Consider the following 23,880-nt stretch of genomic DNA (forward strand, 5'->3'; position numbering starts at 1 on the left):
GCCTAATGCTGCTAGATCGTGGTAACATTGGTATGTTGATCCACTATTTTTTTTTTTTTTTTTGAGACAGAGTCTTGCTCTGTCGCCCAGGCTGGGGTGCAGTGGCCGGATCTCAGCTCACTGCAAGCTCCGCCTCCCGGGTTTAGACCATTCTCCTGCCTCAGCCTCCCGAGTAGCTGGGACTACAGGCGCCCGCCACCTCGCCCGGCTAGTTTTTTGTATTTTTTAGTAGAGATGGGGGTTGATCCACTATTACTAGTACTTTAGATGGGAACAAAACTTTTTTTTCTTTGAGACAGGGTCTTGTTCTGTCACCCATGCTAGAGTGCAGTGGAAGGAACAATGCTCTATGCAGCCTCAACCTCCCAGGCTCAAGGAATCCTCCCACCTCAGCCTCCAAAGTAGCTGGGACCACAGGTGCATGCCACTATGCCTAGATAATGTTTTTATTTTTTGTAGAGATGGGGTCTCACCATGTTGCCCAGGCTGATCTTGAACTCCTGGGCTCAAGCAATCCCTCTACCTTGGCCTCCTAAAGTGCTGGGATTACAGGTATGAGTCACTGCATCCAGAGGAAACAAACCTTTTAGGCATCAATATGACGCTATATATCAAGACTCCTAGAGATCTTTAGAACTATTAACCCTTTAAATTCGACATCTAAGGGTTCGTTGCAAATAGTTCAAAAGAAAAAAGAAATAGGCATGAAGATATTTCTTCCATCATTATCTATACTAGCAAAATACCAAAATATGTAGCATTTGGAAAATAATGTAATGGTTTCTGGTTTAATAAAGATGATACTTTATGCAAAAAATCAAAATAATTTTGAAAGCAGATAATGTAGTTACATAAGAATGCTTAAAATGTAATAATAAGTGAAAAATCATGGAATATAAAAGTGTATCTAACCAATAATTATAATTATTTAAAGAAATGTGTCTGCAAGCAACAGGGATCAGGAGATAATATCTAAATTAAAAATAATTATGTTAAAGTTGCAGGTCGGGGTGATTATATGTACAGTCAGCCCTTTCTGTATTTGTGAATTCAAATGATCATGGATTGAAAATATTTTGGGGAAAAAATGGTGTCTGCGCTAAACGAATACAGACTTTTTTTTCTTGTCATTGTTTCTTAAACCATATGGTGTAACAACTATTTAGATAGCATTTATATTGCATTAGGTATTATAAGTAAACTAGAGATGATTTAAAGTATAAGAAAAGATGTGCGTGGATTATATTCAAATGCTATACCATTTTATATCAGGAACTTGAGCATCCACAGATTTTGGTGTCTGTAGGAGGTCCTCAAACCAATCCTTCACCATACTGAGGGACCACTGTATATATAATACATTGCCTTTCCAAATGAAAGCGTTTAAAAAATATAGACTGAGAGGGATTTGGGGCCACTCTTTATCCATCCCATAAATCTTGCACGAGCCTATGTGACATCAATGTTTGACTTACCAACAAGCCATTCATTATGTCTTATTTCCACTTTGATGGTTCTCTTGACATTTGACTTTCCCTGGTTTGAGCAATTCACTGCTTGTCAGGCACGGGCCTGGCATGCTGACCTTGTACTAATCCTGGTGTTGGATTGATAACAGACACTAAGATTCTGAATCTCAACAGGCCTGTTAGGGAAATCACTGCAAATTTACGCAGATAAAATCCCCTGGAGTTTTAACACTGAGGAAGAGTCAATGGCTCTCCAGGAAATTTATGGATTTTATCTGTTTCTTAAGTAAGTACTGTTCCATTATTATTCCAAATATGTCTCTAGTTAAAATTAGGAGGGAAATAAACAAGTCTAATTTTTATGGTACCAGCTGGTCACAGGCCAATGGAGAAGCAGTTAAGTCCTTTATTGCTAATCTATGCTTAGAACTGACATTTTTCTTCTTTAAAAACGTTGCATGTCTGAATAAATTGTTTGCCCTAGACAGTTTTTAGGTCATAGGAGAGTAAAAGTGACTTAGTTGTTGGTGCATCAAAATGGTTATTAATGATCACCCCCTTCTGCCATCTATATCAGTATATTATCCTTGTGTATACATGATGTTTACGTGCATGCAAAGGTCATCCATGTACATGGGAGCAATAATGAAATCCATATAAAAAATTAGACTCAATCAATGGTCTTTAGCCGCACTTTCCCCATGGTTTCAAATGAGACCCCGTCTACATGTATAAGGAATCAGGAGAGCCATTGTGTCCAAATCTAGTTCCAGATCCGATTTAATTGATAGAAGTGCTGGCTCAGTCTTTGCCCAAATGTGGGGTTTTCAGTTTTGCCTGCTTTATTTTTAACACTGTTATTATAGTCAATAAATGAAAATGAAATCTTTGGAAGCAATAAAGGCTTTCATGTCTATTTCGATCCTTCCTGAATGAGGAAGCTTAACATTAAAGCTTATCTGACTATGTCTTCCATTCATAGCCTACCCTCATATCTCCTATGTTCTTTATTGTGGTTGGCATGTGGACTGATGCTTAGAAGTGCCAAACCATTTATGCCTCTAGTGTTCACAATCACCAAGGTCTCTGTGTAAACCTAATTAGAAGCCCTGAGAGAAAAAGAATGAATAAAACACAGGGCAAAGTTTCAATATTATAGACCGCAACTGAGTGATTGGATGGCCAGAGATGTTTGTACTCAGCATTTGTCAATCAGAGGATAAAATGTTTCTAAATGGTAAATATTGTATGTAACAAACCTGCACGTTATGCACATGTACCCTACAACTTAAAGTATAATAATAATAAATAAATTAAAAAAAAAAGAGTGATTCTTAAACCTTATAGATGGAGCTGAAGACTATTATTCTTAGTAAACTAACAAAGGAACAGAAAACCAAATACCCCATGTTCCCACTTTCAAGTGGAAACTAAAGGATGAGAACACATGGATATATAGAAGGGAGCAACACACACTGGGGCCTAATGGAGGTTGGAGGATAGGAGGAGGGAGAGGATCAGGAAAAACAAATAATGGGTACTAGGCTTAATACCTGGGTGATGAAATAATCTGTACAACAAACCCCCATGACACAAGTTTACCTATATAGCAAACCTGCACATGTACCCATGAACTTCCAGTTTTTTAAAAAGGATTATATGACTGGGCACGGTGGCTCACACCTGTAATCCCAGCACTTTGGGAGGCGGAGGCAGACAGATCACCTGAGGTCAGGAGTTCAAGACCAGCCTGGCCAACATGGCAAAACCCTTTCTCTACTAAAAATACAAAAATTAGCTGGGCGTGGTGGTGGGTGCCTGTAATTCCAGCTACTCAGGAGGCTGAGGCAGGAGAATCGCTTGAACCCAGGAAGCGGAGGTTGCAGTAAGCTGAGATCACACCACTGCATTCCAGCCTGGGCAACAAGAGCAAAACTCTATCTCAAAAAAAAATATATATATATATATATATATGTGTGTGTGTGTGTGTGTATGTGTGTGCAAAGGGAGCAAATGCCTGCTTTAAGAATTTTCACTTAAAAGTTACAAAATATTACAAAATTATGTACATGGAGATTCAAATTAGAACACTAGATAAAAAGTATAAGTTTCAATTAAAAAAAAAAAAAAACCTTAATGTGCATTAGAATCATCCAGAAAGGATGTAGAAATACCCCACAGGAGGTGAAAGTTAGGTGTCTGTATTTTCGTTTGGCTTGCCAAGTGATTCTATTGGATCAAAAATGTCAAAAGCATCTCCACATGCAAGGGCAATAGAGCAGGAGTGTTTAATCATTTTTATATCCCACCACCTGGAGTTTAAAATCTGCTCAGTTGTTCTTTGTTGAATCAATGACTAGAGGGGAGAATGAATGAATGAACAAATGGGTGAATAAATGGGAAAGGGGTTGTCAATGGCACCCAGTTCTTCCTAACTTGATTAGAAAGTTAGTAATTTACAGACTAGCCCAGCTCATGCCCAACTGTGATTTCTGCCTTTGAAGTCTCAATTTGATTAAAACACGTTTAGCAAGGAACAATAACTTTCTGAAATTCTGGAGATTATGCAGCTCCAAGAAGCTCTGTGGGGAACAAGCAATTCCAGCAACCAAGACAGGTCTTTGTGAACCTGGAGAGGCTGCTTTGCAAGCCTGTATCGAGGCCAAACATCTGACTTCTCTTAATTACATTCTGTCCTTGTTTCATTCCTTCTCATCTCTTGCTTCTGGGTCCTTAGTTTTCCCCAAACTGGCAGGGTCGAATGATCTCAAAAATTAGGCTGGGCCTGCTCCCATGGTGCTGGGGCCTGAGGCATGGACGAGTCTCCTTCACCATGGAACAACGGAAAAAAAGTGTAGGTCACTTTCTCTCCCACCCTAAACTTCTGTTGCTAAGCGATTTTGCCCAGTACCATCTGCAGGGGAATGATGCTGTTTCATTAGTAAAAGAGGAAGGAGCACTGACTCTGGGGTGTGACCTACCTGTGTTTAAATCACAGCCTTGCCCCTTTCCAGATGAGAAAACCTGTCTTCCAAGATGTCTATGAGGGTTTATAGCAGCTAAAGAAGTAATATCACATAAAGGTTAAAGCAAAGATCCTGGCGCCCTCCTGCGTAGGTATCAATTGTACCAATCTCAGATCTCCCACTTAGCTGGATAATCCTGGACACCTTACTTAACTGACCTGTGACTCAGTTTCCTCATATGTAAATAGGAATGAATAATCATAACTCCATGTCATTTTGTCATTGTGAGGAGCAAATGAAATTAATATAAGGACTAAACTCTGACCATTTTCTTCTCTTGCCCAAAGTCCTATCTAAGGGGCCTGAAGAGTCACACCCTCCAAACCGTAAAGTCTCATCAGAGGGGTTTTATTCCATGCTATGTAACATGGCTTAGTTTCCAACTTGACTCTGGGAGAACATCACATGACAGATAAAGAAGGAAGTCAAAACATTTTACCCCCAAATATGTTTCTTTGCCATATTTTAAAATGGCCTGCAAAGCCATCCTTGTGGAAAATTGCATCTATATATATTCTCTATTAACATAACAAGATCTTTCCCCATTCCAGGCCCTCCTGATCTTGAAGAGACTGAGAGGCCAGGGTCTTTTAGAGGTCTGAACAGAAAACACTGAGGCTTCACGCACCTGAGAACTGTAGTCTCCACAATCCCTTCTCTTAACCCAGAAACTCCTTTCTCTTGATTCCAGGCCTTTCTATAATAATTTAACTCTTTCAACCAATTGCAAATCAGAAAATCTTTGGACTTTGACTCTACCTTTCACTTGTGCCCCACTCCCCCACCCCACACCACGTTATCCTGCCCTATCAGACTGCACCAATGCACACCTCACATGTATTGATTGATGTCTTTTGTCTCCCTAAAACGTGTAAAACCAGGCTGTAGCCCGACCACCTTGGGCACATGTTCTTGTTCTCAGGACCTCCTGGGGGGTTGTGTCATGGGTCATGGCCCTCACAGTTGGCTCAGAATAGATCTCTTCGAATATTTTACAGAGTTTGACTCTTTTTGTGGATAAAAACATAAAGGAATGAGATGATTTTTGTGACGTGTAGTTATCCTTCTCATAAGTGTTACTTATTATGATAAATATCTATAACAATCATGGTAGCTGTTGAACTACTTCCATGTGGAGAAATGGAAAACTGTCCCATCCTCTTAAACGAGGTTTTCAGATGCTCTGCAATTCCTCTCCTGTCCATTTTTATTTTGCATTTCTCTCTTTAATTGGGCTGAGGCTGCTGGTTGTAATGGGTGTTGCTGAGTCATCTGAGGACACAGGGACCTATGTCAGGAAGAATTGCTGGCAGGGAAGCCATCAAAAGACAGATTAGACATCTCCGAGGCAGGAGTGAGTCACCCGGTGGTCTGTGCTTTGTACTAACACACTGGAGCCGAGGAGAAGCAGGGACGGCTCTGAGACATCTTCAGTTTCATCTGCAACATGGCTAATTCTCAATCTAATAAAACCAGCTTGCTCTGTGGAGGCACAGGCTAAACACTGCCTAAACTACCATTTAGCAAACGTCTCTTACCTCTCCCACTCCTTCTTTCTTTGCCTCTCTCTCCCTTTACTCCTTTTTTTTTTTTTTTTGCTATCTCTTCCTTTCTCCCCTCTTTCCTTACTTTTTGACTCTGTTATTTTATTTTTTTCTTTTCTTTTCTTCTGAGACAGAGTCTCATTCTGTTGCCCAGGCTGGAGTGCAGTGGCACCATCTCGGCTCACTGCAACCTCCACTTCCTGGGTTCAAGTGATTCTCCTGCCTCAGCCTCCTGAGTAGCTGGGACTACAGGCACCCGCCACCGCATCCGGCTAATTTTTGTATTTTTTAGAAGAGACAGGGTTTCACTGTATTGAAAAGGCTGGTCTTGAACTCCTGATTCACCTGCCTCAGCCTCCCAAAGTGCTGGGATTACAGGCGTGAGCCACTGCGCCCGGCCTTCTCTGCCCTTCTTATCTCGCTCCAGACAGTCTAGACTAGGTGCCATCAAACATGTTCTGTAAAGGGCCAGATAATAACCATTTTGGCCTTTGCAGGCCTTACAGTTTCTATTGCAATGACTGGGCTTTACATGCGATTGGGTTTCAATAAAACTTTATTTTCAAAACCAGGCAGTAAGTGGGATTTGGGTCATGGGTTTTGATAAATGCTAAAGGAAATACACTTTATCTTGGTCACCCTCTTCATCATAAACCAGCAGAATAAAGCACAGATTTCAGCCTCATGGTCCTAATTTCTGGGCCCCTGAAGTTCCTGGCCACTCTCTCCCAGGTTCTTGATTAAAGAGACTGAATCCCATATTCCAGAACCCTCCCTAGATCTGGTGGACATGGAAGAATCATGAGTTCTGACTTATGTTGCTGACTACTATGTGGGAACACCTGAATTCCTGTCTAAGGTTAGAGAATTTGGAAAACAAACCTTGGTTGATAAGATATATGAAACACACACACACACACACACACACACACACACACACACAAATAAATTAAGGAGGACGCTTTTGAGTGTTTAAATTCTTAGGACTGCAGTAGCAAGTTTAGCAAAGGACACAGTAGGAGCTCGATCCAGTTTGGCAAAGGGTCTGGCTAAGACAACTGTGCAATTATCACTCCTGGTTGTTGGGGTTTTAGAATTCTCTATTCATGCTAATGACATAATGACATTGCAATGAACAAAACCACATCAGTGAAGTACAGCAAAAATCAAGGGTAGAGCAACACAGTTTTATTTCACAAGCTCCTCCTTAGGGAAGGGATTAGAGCTAGAGTTTGGAAGAGGTTTGCATGGAAGAAAGGGAGAAGCTGTGAACAGGGCTGGTTTGTCAAAGAAAGACATAAACCAAGGGTGTGTGCCCGGGAACATTATGGACATGAAACTTGCCTACTGTCCCCCGCATAAGTATGCAGTCTTGCCTGAAATAAACAAAGCATGTGCTTTGGAGTCCACACTGTTTCTCCTATCTCTTGCCTCTACTGTGCTGCAGGGAAGGAGGGGCTCCTGGGAGACAGCAAGGCTCATTCTACTGGAAGCTTTATGATTTGGATAGGGCTGCTGACCAATATGCCTGGAGATACCCCAACTGTCCTCTATGACCCTTACTCCTACTGCAGAGGTTAAGTCTTTCCCAAAGAAACAGAACAAAGGATCATCACTGGTTTTGTGTTCCCTTTATTTTGTTTCTAATATATAATTTGTCTGGGAGGCAGAGAACCTGGGTTTGAGCCTCAACTCTGCACTGCTTCACTGCATCCTTAGGTGAGGTCGTATCCCCTCTCTGGCTTCGGGTTTCCCTATTACTGGACTAAGCAGCAATTTATGATCCAATACAGTTGTAAAAGCCAGGGAATATATAATTCTGTTGGTTATATACATCATATTGCACATATTACATATATGCATAGATATGCCTGATATGCATATTGCATATATTGCATTAAAGAGCTTAATATAGGGATATTTGACTATTATAATATACAAGTAAGACAATGGAGGAATTTGCCTCTATCTTGTAGTTAATACAGTGGTAAGATGCTTGGAAAGACTGTCAAAAGTTTGGCAGTAATTCAGTGATTACCTCCTTGCATCTCTCTAGAGGTATCTAGTGTCCTTTCTACAGAAAATATGGTCCCTTTCATTAGAGCAGATATTAAATTGATGACATAAGTCTTGCAAAAGTATATCTGCAGTATTTTCTACTTCATTCATTCATTTTTTCATTCATTAAACAAGTTTTGTTTATGTACCCGCTGTATGCCAAGCTCCACTGAGTCCTGCAGTAAGGGAATAGCAACAAGGATGGACACGGATAGTGTATGCCCTCAAAGAACCTATAATGTAGTGCACTCAAGTGGCTAGCGGACATGGAGAGGTCAACAATGGCATCTAATGTGTGCCAGGCACAGGGCTAGCTTCTTTATGTTTATTTTCATACTTAATTCTTAAAGAATTCTGATTTTAAAATGAGAAAACTGAGACTCTAAGAAATTAATTTGCCCCAGGTCACACTACTAGGAAACTGCAGAACCTTCATCTTACTTATTTCACCTCTCTTGCTTTGCTAAATGCCACAAACATGGAGATAACGGAGTTCACAGGCAGGGTATCCAGCTTAGAGGTCTTTATGGGAGTCTTCACAGAGGAGCACAGAGGCTGAAGGATGGATGAGATGTCAAATCAGGAAATGGGGTTAGGAAAAGAAGGAAGGAGGAATTCCATTTTTACAGGGTGTTGCATGCAGCAATCCACACTTATCTAAAAAAAAATTTCAAATGGTGAAATTTTGGATGCTGTACAAAGTTGAATGGAAAAAATATTCAGGGGTAAGGGGCATTCAAGGATTTCCCCAATCCACACTGCCATACCATTCCTAAGCCAGCCCCAAGAAGACTGGCTGTGAAGGCCTCTCAGGCATATGCCATCCTCAGGATGGACGCATGTGTGGTCATCACTGCCTGAGCTGTGGGACTGTCCAGCTCTACCCTAGACTCGGATGTCAGCCCAAAGATATTAAGCTGGGAAGCTGATCAAGGGCAGTGTTGAGGATATTAGCAACCCATCCAGTGGCCCAGAGCAATTTATGAGAATTCTAATTAGATACAAGGACTTCTGTAACCACACAAACACTCTCTACTCTGTCTGCCAGCATGGGGTCCCCTGCTGTCAAAAGCTATCTTGTATGCTTCAGTGGAAGAGTGACCAACAAAAAAAGGACTCAGGATGCCAACACTGACCCACTCAGAGGGAGAAAGTGAGCTTCTCCATCGACTTCCCTGCCAAGGCTCCCCGACTCCAAGATCTGTGAGCATCATTATGCTGAACGGTGCTTTTAAAGCTCTAGAGTCCATTGCAGCAAGGCTCCTTATTAACATGAGAGCAGGGTTTGTGGTCCTCTCCAGTCTGAATTATTGCTGGCAAAAGTTGCAGTACAAAAGGAACAGAGGGAACCTGATGAACTAAAATTGTGTGTGTGTGTATCTGTATCTTTCAAATATTTAACATATGATTATATGTCCAAATATGATATAACAAGGGTCAGTCACTAGTTTTAAAACTTGGAGAGTCCGGGCAAAATTGGTTGAATTGGTCACTCTATTCATGTTATTATTTTTGGAGACGAGGTCTCACTCTGTCACCCAGGCTGGAGTGCAGTGGCATGATCATGGCTTACTGCAGCCTCAAACTCCTGAGCTCAAGTAATCCTCCTGCCTCAGTCTCCTGAGTAGGTGGGCCTACAAGCATGTACCACCATGCTCAGCTAATTTTTAAAATTGTTTTTGTAGAGATGGGTTTTTGCTATGTTGCCTGGGCTGATCTTGAACCCCTGGATTCAGGCAATCCTCCCACCTCACGCTCCTGAGTAGTTAAGATTACAGGCACAAGCCACTGCACCTAGCCTAATATAATATCAATGAGAGAGATATATGTGCCATATCTTTAGAATATTTCACATATACTATATATATAATATATATATAATCTATTATATACACCTAAATATGATATAGGTGCAATTGAATATACCATATACATAATTTTAAAAATATATAACATATACATCTAATTTTATGTGTTATATGAACTCAGACTAGATGTCAGGGACGAGTAATGTATACTGGAGTTTAAAAATAAATCCACAACCATTAAAACTGAGCTAAATACAAAGAAGATTAAATGTTTCTCAATGCTAAAAAGTATTACTTATAGCGAAGCTGACCCGGCCGCCTGTAACCCAGGTTTCTCCTTGCAGCTTGGTTTAGTGGAAAAATGATCAGAATTGGACTCAGATGAACTAGAGCCAATTGTTACCTCTATAAAAGTCTGAACAGGGTGTTGTCCATTGGCTGGTAGCATCAGCATCACCCGGGAGCTTGTTAGAAATGCTGGGTCTCAGGCTCCACCCTAGACCCACTGAAACAGAGTCTTTGTTTTAGGAAGATCCCCAGGTGATTCTTGCTCATGGTAAAGCTAAAGAAGCTCTGCTGCAGTTCACTTGACCCACTGGAGCCTCATTGTCCTGCTTTGTGGAATGGAGATACTAAGAGATACTTCAGAATGTTATATAAAGGCTTACTAGGATATTACATGTGATGTGCTTGGCATAATGCTGAACCATAGATGAGAGGCCCCAAAACAATTTTTTTCTCTCCTTTTTCTCAGCACCATTTGTGTCTGAACAATAAAATTAGGCATTCTTGTTCTTCTTGGTATCTTGTTTTCTGGTCCCTAGATATCAGAAGGGTTTGACCTTTATGGTCTTTCTTCTGCTTCTTCAAATCCCAGAATCATTTTTTTGAAAATCACAAAATGTATGAGATAGATGGGACCTATGGGATCCTCTGTTCACCTTTACTTCAAAGCCAGAAATGCCATTCTTTAAGTCCAAGGCTTACCCAGTCTTCAGGTTCTCACTCAAGTGTCACCTTTTAGGGACCAAGCAGAATCGAGGTACTCAATAAAGAGTTGCTGGGTGCTGGATGAATAAATGGCAGAGGCTTCTATGAACCCTGGCCCATTCTATTTTTTGTCTAAATCTTGCCACACTTGTTTTCTTTATGAATCATTCTGTCCTTTATTCTTATATTTAAAGATACTAGTTATGTCTTGTATTTCTCCTTGACCACTCTATCATCTACCCAACACACTTAAGAAGAATATATATGTATATACATATACATACATAAGAATATATACCACATATATAACACATGTATGTATATATGTATTTATGTCTACATATGTGTATATATACATATATGACATAAATTTATATATGTGAATTACTAGACACGTTTCAATTTTAGGATAAGATGTTTTGCATTTATACATCTGTTAACCTACTGGACTGTAAATTCATTGAGGGTAAGAAGAAAAAGACCATGACATCCCCTTCTTAGAACATCAGTGCCTACGAAGGCATCTGTTTCTCAGTAAGTGTTGGGTATCGATGCTGATCAATGCCGGAAAATGCCAATGAGCACTGCTACTCCAGGACTGAGACTCAAAGATGCCATGGTGCACTCTATCATTTTAGAAAGACCACAGACAATTAGATGGGAAAAGGAAGGCCATATCTTGCTAGGATCTTGTGTATGCTTCCAGGCAGATGAGCAGTCTTTTTTCTAGGGAAATGCGTGGCAGGCTTCACGTAAGAGGTTCCCTCAATAACCAAACACTCCATTCAAAGGTTATATTTACACAGCTCATTAGGAAAATTTTTATACTTTTGACACTCATTAGACTCATAATCGTCCACTGAAGCTACTGTATAACAAGAGATAAACACTCCATTCTAGATAAATAATTAGGTACTGCTCAGCACTGTGCTCTTTACACATCTAATTTTAGAGCATAATTAATCCTGCTGAAGCTGCATACGATAAGTGAAATATTTATGCAGCTGTGTTAATTCATGTATTTACTCCTAGAGAGACATTCAGAATTGGTCATGGCTTTCCGGGAAGATCATCTGGAGACACCCCCTGGAGCAATGGCATTTTCTCTCCCAAGTCTTTGCCTCCAGATGGCCTCAAGAGAGGAAGCTGAAAAGACACACTTCCCAAACCCAACAGTCTGACCAGGAAGGCAATGAGCCAGAACAGAAAATATCTATGAGAACCTAGATGTTCTGTAAGTATATCAACAAACCCCTGGCCCATCTGGATGCTTTTACTGTTTATTTTTTATTTGATGCAAAGAAGACCTTTTATGTTTAGCACCACAAACGTTGTTTCTATGTTACTAACTTGACTATATTATTGCCAGTGCAACACTAAAGAAGTTTTTTGATACTAGAGTAGTGCACAGGCAACTATGGTGATGATGAGAAGGAGAAGGATGAAGAGGAGGAGGAGGGTGGTGGTGACGGCCATGATGATGGTGGTGATGATGGTGGTAATGAGGATGATGGCATTGGTCATGATGATGATGATGATAATGACTGATGGTGATGATGATGGTGATGGTGATGATGATGATAATGATAATAATGATATCAGAGGTGTGTGAACCAGAACAACTCTTTATCTTAAATAGGAGCCAGGTAAAATGAGGCTGAGCCCTACTAGGCTGCATTCCCAAATGGCTTAAGGCATTCTAAGTCACAAGATGAGATAGAAGGTGGGCACAAGATATAGATCATAAAGACCTTGCTAATAAAACAGGTTGCAGTAAAGAAGCCGGCCAAAACCCACCAAAACCAAGATGGCAAAGAGAGTGACCTCTGGTCATCCCCACTGCTACACTCCCACCAGCGCCATGACAGTTTACAAATGCCATGGCAATGTCAGGAAGTTACCCTACATGGTCTAAAAAAGGGACGCATGAATAATCCACTCCTTGTTTAGCATGTCATCAAGAAATAACCATAAAAATGGGCAACCAGCAGCCCTTGGGTCTGCTCTGTCTATGGAGTAGCCATTCTTTTATTCCTTCATTTTCTTAATAAACTTGCTTTGACTTTACTCCATGGACTCGCCCTGAATTCTTTCCTGCATGAGATCCAAGAACCCTCTCTTGAGATCTACATCAGCACCCCTTTTCTGTAACAACGATGGTGATGGCTAACATTTATTGAACCACTTCTATGTTACAGGGTCTATGCTAAGCTATGCACTTGACATGTATTCTCCCATTTCATCTTCACACCAACCTTATTGGTAAATATTTATGTATCCTTTCACAGATGAATAAACTGAGGCTAAAAAAGATCACTTCTTTCACAGAAGTATTTGTAAATGCAACAGATTTAGTTCAGATGTGCACTAAATTACTCCTTCCTAAAGGATTTACACATCTCAAGAGTTGAATTAGTCATCTTTGATAGATATCTTAGAGAATTAAATGTAACAACAGTCTTCCCTAATTGGTCCCCTTCCAGAGGAAGGTCCCTGAAGTAGAAGCTTTGCCCCTTACTAGCTAGGGGATTTGCCCTCTGAGATTGAATTTCCTCCTCTGTAAAGTGGGAATAAGCAACATTTAACCTCATAAAGTTATGAAGATTACATTGAGGAACATATGTAATGCATCCAGTATGATGATTGACATATCCAAGTCCCTAAATATGTTAGCTGTTTTATAATAGATGGTTCGAGAATGACACCAATGGTGGGTGGGGCTAGAGTTAGAACTCACTTATTTGACAGATACCTATCACATTTAAAAGTTTCCTGCCGAATGAAATACATCTTAATATCAACCATTCATCTACACACGTATTTATTCATTCAACCCTTTATTGACCAATTACCTGTGATGTTCAGTGTTTTGTTTTAATGCTGGAAACAAGACTCCTGTTTGCTGAGTAGTTCACCCCCTGTAAGGGTGTTTATCCACCCCCGTGACAGGCAAAACATTTGGCCCCAATTCTTCAATATACTCTCAGTGTCCACACTTTTGCCATAAAACTTCAAAATCTGTCATATGAAAGGTAGAGCATACCCGCAATCCCTTGACCATGAACTTGGACACCTAACTTGCTTTGGACAGAAGGATATTAGCAGACATGAACATGACCAAGCAGCGGCTTGAAATGTGCCTGTGCAGCTGGGCATTCCTTTCTGTGCTTCTGCCATAGCCAGGAAAAGAGTTTCCCCAGGTAGCTGCTACCCTTTCAGCCTGAGACACAGCATAAACACGTGTGGAGCAGAGACCACACTGTTGAATCATGGGCTTGTGGCAGGAAGCAGAGGCACTATCCCCACCCCAGGCAGAGCTTTTCCACTCAACCTGCGCTACCATGAGGAAAAGAAATGCTTATTGTTGTACGCCTCTAAGATCTCACAGCAAAAAGCTGACCAACACAGCCACAAATCATTATTACACAACAGAGAACATGGCCAGTGATCTGAGGAAGGTACGAATGCCCTAAGGGGAATTCAAAGACTCAGATGTTCTTATTTGGGAGTTAAATATAAAACACCTTTCGCATGCTTGATGGCACTGTGAGAATCTAGGATTTAATTCTGTGAATAGAAAGCAGATAAGAAGCCAGAAGTAATTGTGCACTTCATTCAAATTCACACCAACCCTATGCACTAGCTAACCTCTGCCTATTTTGATATTGCATTTCACCGTAGTGGTAACTAGATTTTTCTCTCCCACCTCTAGCCCAGCATAGCACATTCAGTAACCATCTCTGAATATAGCCTCCACCTATTAGAATGGTGCTTCTGCCCTCTGGCCTGAGCCTTTCTATCCCCCTCATACTGAGCTCATTTTTGGTGTTAACCTGCTATCTGAGCTGACTTTGCTTTTTCCATGTCCTCAGTGTTATTAATGAAAAGGAAACCAACCTGCCATTCCAAGCCATGGCCAGTCTCTAGAGGCCATGCCAGGAAACTCTGGGCTACAGTGAGATTACCAGCTATGAAGCAGAAAGGGCAGACAGGAGGAAATGCTTCTGGTGACACAGCTAGCCCAAGTGGCTGTTTAGTTCTATAAATGCCACAGTCTCATTAGGCTGTAACAGAGATTGAATTTCCTTCATTCCTCCATGGGAGAAGAACATGAGTTGCCAAGTTGGTACAACCTGACCCCACCCTGAGTCATGCCTGGTGAGTCTAGGAAAGAGTCTTTGACCTCAAAATGCATCAGGAATCCTTTCTCTGGAATGAAATTGGGACTGATTACAGACTAGTTATGTAATTTTGTACAGCAGGGTCTCTCAACCACAGCCTACCAACATGTGCGGTTGGATAATTCTGTGTTTTGTGATGTAGGGGGCTGTCCTGAACCCTGTAAGGTGTTTCCCTGCATCTTCTAGCCCTGGCCTCTACCCATGAGATCAGCAAGCAGATTCTCAGCCGTGATCACTGAATGTGTCACCAGGTACTGCCAAATGTCACCTGGGGGACAAAATTGCCCTTTACCCTCTGAGAACCACGGCCCTAGAGATAAGGCCTATGAATTCCCACTTAAGGCACCAGGACTGCTCTGTCTCCTGTCTTTTTCTAAACCTATTTAACTCTTTCCTAAATCCCCCGAGAGAGACTGTATCCTTAGAATACTTTTGTTTGTTAAATTTAGTTATCTAGAATTGCTTTCCATTATAAGCAATCTAAAGAACCATGGTTTCATGTGACAGGAACTCAGTAAATATTTTTAGGGAGCAAACTCATCATGCAAAGATCTACTGGGAAGCCCAGGAACAAACAGAGCAAGTGCGAGGGTCTCAAGTCCCCCTAAAGAAAGGGGTCACCTGGGGTCTTACCATCACCCACAAACTGAAGCAAGGCCAGGTCGATCTGCCTCTTCCAAGGAGAGCCTTTCTGAAGGGCAATTCCATAACCGGTGGTGGCAAAGATGTAACCACTCCCGATGGTCACCAGCTTGCAGCCTTCATCCCTCCCGGCCTTGTAATTCAAGACCGCGGCATCATAGATGAAAGCATCCAGCTTCCTGAAATGACAAGAAACCAGGGGGTCAGAGGGATGGCCAGGTACCACCTCGGGGTCTGGCTCCTGAGGCCTGATCCTGAAAGCATCACACACTTTCTTTCATGCTGGTGATGATGACTCATGGCCTCTCCATCCCCTCATCATAAAAGGATCTATTTTTAATGAGAAGATAAAAGCCAGAACCTTTTCTCTCCAACTTACAAGAGGCAGCTAAATAAAGACATGAAGGATCTATATACCCAAGTGAGTAAACAGTCGAGTTTGCTGGTTTGCTAAGTGTTTGTCCTTAACACTCCCAACAGTGGAGAACACTGGCCTATTTAGAAAGGTTTGCATCAGAACAAAATAAACCACTAAGGGGCAGAAGAATTTGGTGGTAGTATATGTGAAGGAGAAAGGAACTAAATAGGAATGGTATTTTTTCCTCCCAAGAGAAATATGTGTGCTGCTTATTTATCATACAGAAATTATTGCAGAATGTTTAAAAATCCAAATAATACAGAAAAGTATTAAAAATCATTAAAATTAAAACTACCTATAATTCTATAACTCAGATGCAACCTTTGTTGTTAGTGAACAGCCTTCCAAACTTTTTACTGAGTATGCACAAAGACGCATACACAGAGACTGGCAAACTTTTTTCTGTAAACACAAGATAATAAATAGTTGAGGCTTTGTGAGCCATACAGTCTCTGTTGCAGCTATTAAACTCTGCTGTTCTAGGGTGTTACGGGCTGCACTGTGTCCACCCCTAACATTCATACAGAAGTAGGATGAACCCCTAATCCACTGTGGCTGGCATCCTTATAAAAAGGAGAAATCTGAACACGGACATGCATACAGGGAGAATACCATATGAAGACTGGAGTTATGCTGCTGCAAGCCAAGAGCTACCAGAAGCCAGGAGAGAGGCCTGGAACAGATAGATCCCTCCTTGGAGCCTTCGGTGGAAGCGTGGTCCTGCACATGCCCTGATCTTGGACATCTAGCCTCCAGAGCTGCGAGACAGTCGTTTCTGTTGTTTGAGCCACTCAGGTTGCATTCCTTTGTTATGGCTGCCCTTGGAAACCAAGACATAGTGCCAAAGCAGCCATAGAGAATGTGTAAATAAACGAACTTTGCTCTGTTCCAATAAAATGTTATTTAGGAAAACAGATGGGTCCATGGGCTGTAGTTTGCCAACACTTGTTTTAATCCTGAAAATGTGATTATGCCACACAAACTATTTCACAAATTGCTTTCTTCTCTCATTCCGTAGTGAATATATTTCCACGTCAATAAACGTAGCACTTTTAAATTTTTTGATATACTTATTTTTATTGAGATATAATGTATGTGCAATAAAATGCTTGATGAATTTTTACATATGTATATATCCTTGAAATCACCATGCAGTTCAAAATGTGGAATGTTATCATTTCCTTAGAAATCCTATGCATGCCCCAGAAAACAAGCGTCAGGTAATCTCTCCAAGGGCACAATTGTGCCTAAATATTATTATTATTCAGATGAAGTCTCACTCTGTTGCCCAGGCTGGAGTAAAATGGTACGATCTCAGCTCACTGCCACCTCCACCTCCTGGATTCAAGTGATTCTCGTGCCTCAGCCTCCCAAATAACTGGGATTACAGGCGTGTGCCACCACTCCCAGCTAATTTTTATAGTTTTAGTAGAGACAGGTTTCACCATGTTGGTCAGGCTGGACTTGAACTCCTGGCCTCGAACTCCTGGCCTCAAGTATCCACCCACCTTGGCTTCCCAAAGTGCTGGGATTACAGGCCCTAATTATGATTAGATCCCTATCAGTGGTCCTGGATATTGTTTCCAAATGTTAAAGTTATTTAACGAGGCTGAAATGATCACTGTGGAATGCAGGGATGAACGTCTCAACTCTAAAATGAGTAAGAAAACTAAATTGGAGATGACTCAATTTCATGACACTTTCTCAACCTTATTGCCTTTCTTTCTTTAACAAGAAAACATAAAACAGTGAAGCAAAAAAATAAAAATAAAAATGGCAAAGAGAGGATGTGAAATACTGCATCCTTTCAGAGACAGCTGCCGAAGGACTCCCTATGGGAACAAAACTATTTGGCAGGTTTACAGCCATGTTCTTCATTTTAATTTTTTTGTTTCTATAATGGTTTGAGGTGGCGCAAAACTGTAGGACTTGTCTCATCCATAGAAACACTCTGAAGCTTTGATCTCAAGGTGGGGGAATCAGAGACTTGGTATTAAGCTCTGAGAGTATTTAAAGGGAATCAGATCAAGCAGTAGCAGAAGAGAACTGGGCACTGATTGGCAACAGTGATGGTAACCTAGAACTGTCAGTTGTAACCTAGAGCAACCTAGAGCTTGGCTTGATGACAGCAAGTCAAGAGAAACAGCCAGCAATAGTGAGACCTATAGAAATATGGGATGGGGAGTTATACAAGGTCAAAAGTAATTTGTGTATCGTGGGAGTAAGGTGTGTAACAAGAACACTGGAGTAGTACGTAAAAGGGACCTGAGTTCTAGTCTAGGCTAGGATGATGGTGCAACCTAAGGAAAGTCACTTTCTCCTTTTGGATTTCTGGTTTCTCCTCTGTGAGAGGAGGTGGTCATTGTGGTCTTGCTGAGACACTTGTTCAGCTGTGGCATTCTAAGATTCTATGAGCCAATAGACATCTTCTGTGGCTATCCATAGGGAAATTGAAACTCTGGATAACACATGTATCCTGAGGACTTAGGGCCATAGAAGGTGTTGGTCTCTTGAAAAAGCTGAGATACTTGCAACGTCAATACTTCCCATATCCAAGTTGCCATGGAGACACAGAACCTTGGTTTTATTTACACTTTCTAAGTCCCACCCAACACTCATCTCTCCATTCCTCAAAAAATAAACATAAACACACACACGTACACACAGGCACATTCAAACATTAAGGCCCTCTGTTGGAATTTATGGGGTGAAACCTTCTCCCAACCTGCTAAGCCACTGTGTACTGAGGTGCTGCTGGGCTGGAAACCTAACCATGTACCTAGCAACCACATGAGAGTTGTCCAGAAGCAGTTTAAGTTGGTATTTTATGGACAGGCATAGACATCTGCCAATCAGTACCATATTTCATGACAGGTCTTTTTGAGCTGAGCAACAAACAGACATATGAGTACAAGGAATAAAGAAAGTTTTCTTTGGGAACAAAGTTTGTAAAAGCACAATGCTGAAAAGTCAGAGGCAGGACAGCTGCAAAAGATGTGGTTGACTCTGACCAATGCAATTACACATTCGCATGACTGGGGTGGGCTGGTGGTCATGCTCTCAGAGGGGTCTGGCCATGGAGGGGCACAAACGGGCCAGCCCTCCATGGCCTGACTGTCATCTTAGGGCCATGTCAGAACCAAAGTAATGACAACACAGAAAGGAAACCGTAAGGCCACACGAACTGGTTTCTAGACTCTAGAAAGCTGGGGCCTACACACAATGGCTACAGATAGCTGCATGTTTAAAAACAACCTGGGGCATACACAGTCCCCTTTAAGGGAGATGGTCATTGTCTGAGACACCGTCTCACACCAGTCAGAATGGGCTATTATTAAAAAGTCAAAAAAATAACAGATGCTGGCAAGGTTATGAAGAAAGAGAAATGATTATACACTGTTGATGGGAGTGTAGTTTAGTGAAACCATTGTAGAAAGCAGTGTGGCAATTCCTCAAAGATCTGTACTGGGTATATACCCAAAGGAATGTAAATCATTCTATTATAAAGATACATGCACACATATGTTCACTGCAGCACTATTCACAATAGCAAAGACACAGCATCAACCTAAATGCCCACCAGTGATAGACTGGATAAAGAAAATGTGGCACATACACACTATTGAATACTATGCAGCCATAAAAAGAACAAGATCACGTCCTTTGCAGAGACATGAATGGAGCTGCAGACCATTATCCTGAGCAAACTGATGCAGGAACAAACTATGAATTAAAATAATAGCAAATGGAATCACTAATAATCACTTTGAAAAAAAGAGATGGCCATTGTCTGCAAGGTGTTTTATAAAATACTTAGCATTTTACAGACATCATCCCACTGAGGCCTCACAACTATCCAGTAGCAAGATATGATTATTATTGTTGTTATTATTTTCCTATTCTGTCTATGAGCAGAAAAGTTTCAGAGAGGCTAAGGCAGCCTGGGGCTCCATGGTGATATTTCCAGACTTTATATTATAAAACCCTCTAGGACCACACTGTCCAATAGAACTTTCTGCAATGCTGGAAATGCTCTGACACGGTCTACTATGAATGTTGAGCACTTGAAATATGGTTAGTGCAACTGAGTTGTAGATTTCATTTAATTTCATTGATTTAGATTTTAACATAGGGGATCCCACGTGCCTATGGACTATTGGCAGTGGACGGCACAGCCCTACATGTTCCGTGGCAAGCAAGGGGGAGGCTTAGGGAGCAGGACTCTGGGTCTCCCTTCTTGCTCTGACCCAAAAGGTCTACTTTTGATCTGTTTTCTATCGGAAAAAATAATTGTTCCCGTTGTTAGAAATAAAAATCCCCTAAATCTCTGAGGTTTGTCATCAGGGACTTTGGGCAAAGCACCTGTATTTCTGAGGCTCAGTTTTCTCTATGAAAAATGGATCCAACTTGCTGGGCATGGTGGCTCACACCTGTAGTCCCAGCACTTTGGGAGGCTGAGGTGGGTGGATCACCTGAGGTCAGGAGTTTGAGACCAGCCTGACCAACATGGAGAAACCCCGTCTTTACTAAAAATACAAAAAAAAAAAAAATAGTTGGGCGAGGTGGCACATGCCTGTAATCCCAGCTACTCAGGAGGCTGAGGCAGGAGAATAACTTGAACCTGGGAGGCAGAGGTTGCAGTGAGCCGAGATTGCGCCATTGCACTCCAGCCTGGGCAACAAGAGCAAAACTCCATCTCAAAAAAAAGAAAAATAAAAGGAAAGAAAAATAGAGCCAACATTATTTGCCCTTAAAGGGCTATTGGGAATAAAGTGATATAAGTAAAGTATGTGTGCAATGCTCAGAACAAAACAAATGCTCAAAACACATAAATGCATTTGATCAAATTCAGATTTTATGGCAAAGGGGCTCACCAGTTTTATGGATCCTATAGGAGAAATCCAGTTCTGCATACTTTATATGCATTATTATATTTTTTTGGTCCTTCTCCTTGTGCAGGGATGGGCATACTACTGCTTTCCCTATTGTCAGATGGAGAAACTGAAGCACTGAGCATTAAAGTGACTCAGCACCATCACCCAGCCCATACATGTCAAAAGTTGCATTGGAACCTACGCAGTCTGACACCAAAGGCAACTGACATAACCACTGTGACCAAGCCATGTTATCCATAAGACTTGTGGAGTAAGTGGAGGCAACTCTATTACTTAGGAAATTCAGATTGGGGATTTTAGCTATAAATAAGCCAAATGTTTTGAAAGAAGAGGCAAGGATGGGGCCAGAGCAGCCAGAGTTTCAATAGTTGTGGTGGGTTGTTCCACTTCATCTGTCTCGTTCCTAACAGCCGCACAGTCATCTAAGGGGCTGGAGTTACCTTCATAGAAAACTCTTGCCCCTAACATAGTCTACTGCAGTCCATCGGAAGACATTTAGGTGTAGGTGGCCATAGCTTCTTGTTGAAGATGGAGGGTAAGAAAGAGAAAAAAGGCCACCTGAAATAGAAATCTGCCATATTTCAAGTGCTTAGTTTCCATAGTAGACAGTGTCAGAGTATTGGTCCAATGTGGACCAACAGCATTTAGAGGGGTTGAGCTGCGACTGCTGGATGCAGAGTGACTTGTTGCAGCCTGGTATTGGCAGCACTGGCTTGGAACACCATTGAGGGGCTGGTTCCTTAGAACCAAGAGCAGCCAACTGAAAGCCCAATTAAGAACACACAGCTAAGGGAACTCAGTTACTCTTCTCTGCTTGGTGCATGTTCTCTTCCTTTTTTCAAGAGGAAATTGTCTTTGTGCCACATTCTCAGTTCCTACCAGGTACCAGGGTTGTGTTTCTCCCACTGGGTAGCAGGAGGTTCAGAGGTCAGGTCTAAGAACTGTGGGATGTTGCCCATGATGAGGACAGAGATCCCATCTGACACACTGGAGTCCATGGCACCTTTCTGTCTCCACTCCCTATACAAGATGTTGGAGAGGAGTAATCACTCTTCTCCAATGTCTGTGACAGACCAAAGACACCTTGGCTTTCCATCATGAGGGCTAGAGCAGTGCTGGAGCCCAAATGAATTCCACGCTATGCTGGCTGCATGACAGGCTCACCCCCTGCCAGGCGTCTTAGTGGCTGTGCGGGTGCCATTACCTTCTCCATCACCGGCAGTTCCTCAAGGAGCACAGATGATTAGAAATGACAGTAATTCAGAATGAGAGGGGGAAATAAGACCTCCTCTCTGTAAATTAGCAAAGAAGCAAGGTAAGGAGGGATGTCACATGTGCCCCATGCTACTTTAACCTAGTGGTTTCCTGCCAGACTTATTGACAGACCTCAAGAGCTGCTACAGCTTTCACAAGTGTGTAGATCTGACCCCATTCCTTTAGTCTGTGGGTCTCTCTTATACCTGCACAATGGCTTTGAAAGTCCAATCCTAGCCCCAAGACTGTTTGTTGGCAAATCTAATTGTCCCTACACCGGGGAGGACCATACCCCACAGTCGAAGCATGGACACGTTAGGGATGGGAATTTGTATTGTCAAGTGACTTGACATTTCCTAATCAAAAGTTTCCGGTTTTAGCTCATCATCTTCTTATGCATGTTTGCAGATGCTCTCTGGGGGTCTCAGCACATTTAAAGGCTAATTATATAGTTAAAGTTAATTATTCATTCATTAACATTCAAGAAGCCTTTAACAAGACACTGCTTGTCTTGATGAATTAATGAAACCAGCGTGTGCATGTGTGTGTGTGTGTGTGTGTGTATGTTACTGAAAATTAAAACATCTCTTTGATGATAACTGAATGTATTTTTTTCAGGTCAAACCAAACACTTGCCAGGAAGAGAAACACATTAACACGTGAGGTCAGTTGGCATGTTTGGGCAACTGTGGAACAGGGAACACAATTCAGATTTACCTTCACCAGCTCCATGAGTGAAGCCCGGTCATGGGACCTCTCTGAGCTTCAGTTTTCTCATCTGCAAGACGGGAAATAATACCTTATTACAGGGCTGGCTGTTGGATGGATTAAAATGGAAGTGAAGGTGTTTTGTTTGTAATTGCAGATGCCAATGGGATTTAGGAGATTGTCTGGCAGTGGTGGTATCACTATGCAGAGAAGCAGTGGAGGTGTGGAGCACCACCAGGTACCCATCGGGGAAGGGCATTCATGATCCCCAGAAATGGTACCACTGGGGCATGACAACCTTTGAAATTGTTTACTTGGGCAAGAGACACTCAACCTATACAGAGACTATCTGCCATCAGCACAGGATGGCCTAAAACTGGCTTTGGGAAAATGGCCTAGAATCACATTTTGATTCTGGGTTTGTGAATACAAACTCTAAAGTCAGAGTTATACCAACATTGATGAATTTTCACAAAGGAAGCATTTTTCAAAGCAAACTCCATTAAGCTAATTTAATTCCTCGATCGATGTCTTGCATAGCATAGTTAAATCGTTTCCAATTTTTTTGGAAGCATTTTTACTGGGGTCAATTCTTTTGTGTTTAAATTTTATAAATATTTGCTTTATCAATCAGCATTTGGACCACAACAAATTTTACTAATTTATAACTTCTGACATTTTGAGTTCCCTTTTGTGGTTATTATTTCCACTAAGTCCAATTCTCCTGGGTCAAAATTGTACAGAGAACCAAAATTAGCTGAGAAGATTTGAGTCATCTATGGATTTTTAGTCAATACCAAATTTCACCCTATGTGCTTTCAGCTCTTGTCAGTTTACTTTGTGTGGGTTATTTCTACCAATAATAATCACTGTGAATTGGGCAAAAA

The 23,880-nt window shown here is 41.5% G+C and overlaps 1 protein-coding gene and 1 long non-coding RNA gene across 6 annotated transcripts in view; one reads left to right on the forward strand and one right to left on the reverse strand.

Moving 5' to 3' along the window:
• The window catches only part of LOC105467785 (uncharacterized), a 74,032-nt gene that overhangs the window by 49,003 nt on the left and 1,149 nt on the right, over window positions 1-23,880 (forward strand). The window contains exons 4-6 of one of the 2 annotated variants that reach the window (XR_011616304.1): window positions 11,928-12,129; window positions 22,904-22,949; window positions 23,151-23,231. This is a non-coding gene — a long non-coding RNA (uncharacterized lncRNA). The remainder of the gene's footprint in view (window positions 1-11,927; window positions 12,130-22,903; window positions 22,950-23,150; window positions 23,232-23,880) is intronic. The other variant, XR_003014991.2, reaches the window with a different exon arrangement.
• The window catches only part of LOC105467787 (glutamate ionotropic receptor NMDA type subunit 2A), a 444,595-nt gene that overhangs the window by 42,673 nt on the left and 378,042 nt on the right, over window positions 1-23,880 (reverse strand). For all 4 annotated transcript variants that reach the window (XM_071084110.1, XM_011717503.3, XM_011717504.3 and 1 more), the window contains one exon: window positions 15,710-15,897. In XM_071084110.1, the coding sequence (XP_070940211.1) occupies window positions 15,710-15,897 (188 nt within the window). The remainder of the gene's footprint in view (window positions 1-15,709; window positions 15,898-23,880) is intronic.

This window comes from Macaca nemestrina, chromosome 18 (genome assembly GCF_043159975.1).
Source record: "Macaca nemestrina isolate mMacNem1 chromosome 18, mMacNem.hap1, whole genome shotgun sequence".
In the NCBI taxonomy this organism is placed as follows: Eukaryota; Metazoa; Chordata; class Mammalia; order Primates; family Cercopithecidae; genus Macaca; species Macaca nemestrina.